General features: G+C 35.4%; 1 protein-coding gene across 2 annotated transcripts; it reads left to right on the plus strand.

Moving 5' to 3' along the window:
- The first annotated feature begins 437 nt into the window (after positions 1-437).
- On the plus strand, positions 438-2679 carry LOC111382906 (ataxin-7-like protein 3). Of its 2 annotated transcripts, none has more exons than XM_023006940.1 (3): positions 438-583; positions 1595-1901; positions 2194-2679. In XM_023006940.1, the coding sequence occupies exons 1-3, from the start codon at positions 542-544 to the stop codon at positions 2196-2198; spliced, it is 354 nt and encodes a 117-aa protein (XP_022862708.1). In that variant the 5' UTR covers positions 438-541; the 3' UTR covers positions 2199-2679. The 2 variants fall into 2 exon arrangements, with proteins under 2 accessions (XP_022862708.1, XP_022862707.1); XM_023006939.1 differs by having other exon boundaries at positions 445-583; positions 1595-1906.
- The last annotated feature ends 146 nt before the right edge of the window (positions 2680-2825 follow it).

The raw sequence follows: 2825 nt of genomic DNA on the forward strand, positions 1-2825 counted from the left end.
AAAAATAAAAATCTCAATCGATTATCTGAATTTTCTTGTACAAAGTATGGTGTCCACTTTTGTATTTTTGTTAAAATCTATTTTAATTACATTACATTTACGGCGGATCACGAAATTTGATTGTTATTGCAATTTTTCTTAATTCAGATGGTTAAAGTAAGAAATTGAAGCTAGGGTTCTAATTTAGCTACGATCCTAATTGTCTAGAATTAAATGGAGGTAATAGGTTTATGTTTATATTCAATACCACGAGTTTTGATGTAATTCTTTAGTTTTAAGGAATAAATCCAATCGATGCTCGTTATTTAGGTACTGATGTCAACTTATAATGAGAGTTTAGAGAATAGTGACAATTTTCGAAATTGTAGATGATGATGATGATTATTATTATTTGGTGGAAACTTTTATGTTGATATTTTGTTTCTATTGCTTAATTGGCTTTCGATCCCTTTTTCCTACCTCACCAGGTTATTTTTCTACCAGTTGAAAGCTTTCGGAGGGTGCAAACTTAATTAAGCTTTGAATCTCTGTTATTTTACTCATGTTAACACCAACGGAGGACAATGTGTCTTCTAACTCACAGGTAATTGTCCGTTCTGCTCATGAATTTTACTTTTGTTTGTCAGTGTGGTTCTTTTATAATTTGTTTCAAGAGATTGTAGCTATGCGGAGAAAGATTCATTTCTTGGTTCTACCAAATGGTTGACTCAATTGTTCTTTTAACTTCTTGCATGAAAAGAGAAAACTTTGAGCATCACTTGTTACAAATGCTAGTAGACTGTTTGCACATGGGAAATTTTTCTAAAATGTTCATATCAATTCACGAGCCTGTAGTACAAAAATACCTTTTCAATTGTATGTTTTTGTGCCTGTTGTTTGTGTGTGGTGTCTTCCTGTATGTTTATATACTAATCATATGGATGGCCTTTCTATTTTTACGGTCAACCTTCTTTACTTTTAATTGAAGAAGAATGCACATTCTTTCTGTTTTGTCGTTGGATTAAAAAGTGCACTTTCTAAGTTGGATCTTATCTTCCTTTCCTTTACTTTAGTGGTGTCCAGGTTCTTTCTTTTTTTATGCAGGTTTGACATTTAGCTATTATTATGTGTATAAATCATTAGTATCAAATACTGTGTAACTTGGACTTCTCTGTATGCATGAAGTACGTGTCATGGACCCAACACTCAGATGCTTGTTTAATATTTTTTAGTGTACAAGTTTAGAAAGTCTGCCAAATATGTTTAATTTGTTATATGATTGTTTAATTTAAATTTAAATGCTCATCTTGGTTGCATTTGAATGGATAATTTTACATAGATTGAGAAAACAATTAAAATATTTGATATGCTGTATATCAATATATTCACAGTTCCCTTCCTTTTTTTTTTTTTGCCCAACATTTGAACGTACTTACCCATATCCAAGCGCAAGTAAACACAGACGAAATGTTTGTTACCATGTTATAACTCAAAGTATATTTTATGATGTGTCATTCACATGCTTTTCTCCGTCATGGGTGTCTGTGGTCACATGTTTATGGGATAGAGGGAGAATCTAATAGAAATTTGCCTGTACTTCGGTTTGCCTTTGCAGCTATCATCTGATATTTTTGGAGATCTTCTCGATTCTATTATTGTTGATGTTGCATCAGAGGCACACCGGATTGCAAGGTTAGGACTTGATCGTAACTTGGATGAAGAGGAAGAGGAATTAAGGTTGTCTGCAGAAGCCCGGGCCAGGGCATCTGATCCTAGTCATAGTGGTGAAACCAATGGCAAATATATTGTCGATATATTTGGGCAAACTCATCCTCCAGTAGCGAATGAAATCCTTGAGTGCATGAATTGTGGCAGATCTATAATGGCTGGCCGGTTTGCTCCTCATTTGGAGAAGTGCATGGGTAAGGTAATACTCTTTCCTCCCATTCTCATTTGTCATCAAATCAACTCTCTTCTGAAGCATGAATCTTGTAATTTATGGCCTTTTTATCCTGTGCCAATGTTTGGTGTACAATTTTAGACATGACTGCACTGTACAATGAACGAGATTTAAGCTTCTTTTTCTTTCTTAATATTGTCCAACCCAGCACAATCTGCCCTATCAAACAAGCCATGTCTGTATTGTCAGATGTAATTTTATTTTTTCTCCGGTGGATACTAACATGTTTTTGTGTGTAAATACAATACTGTCAGGGTAGAAAGGCCCGGCTCAAGGCAACAAGAAGTAGTACTGCTGCACAGAACCGGTACTCACGTGGAAGCCCCCATTCAACTAATGCCCCTCACTCGAATTCGAACCGATCGAATGGAAGTTCTGGTGTTGCAGGCGATGAAAACTCGTGTGGCACTTTGGGAGAGCCATGATGCGATGAGATGGAACAAGCTGTCTGAGTAGTTGTCTGGAGAACAAAGCTACCAACGAAATGATTTTCATATGCTAATTCAACCATACCTGTCCTCCTTTTAACCCCTTCAACTGCGGTGGTGTTTTGGCTATGCATTTTATAGGAACATAATCCTGATTCTGGGTCATTACAGCAGATTTTGTCAAAAAACTGTAGTCACAAGTACAAAACTATTGGCTTTTGATATTGGTCTGATGAACTATAGCATCAAGGTGAAAGAAAATGAACCACATTATAACAATGAATGAGAGAAAATGACACATGAACATAACGAGAACATGCCATCAATTTCGACTACAAAATTCTTAATGCAATTTTGTCCTTTTTTGGGCCAATTTTATTGAGTTCCCCTAAACCGAATGGAAAATGAGGAATCTCTTAAATACAATGTATAACCGATTTCTTTTCATTTGATCAGAG

This window comes from Olea europaea, unplaced genomic scaffold, assembly GCF_002742605.1.
Source record: "Olea europaea var. sylvestris unplaced genomic scaffold, O_europaea_v1 scaffold2581, whole genome shotgun sequence".
NCBI lineage: Eukaryota > Viridiplantae > Streptophyta > Magnoliopsida > Lamiales > Oleaceae > Olea > Olea europaea.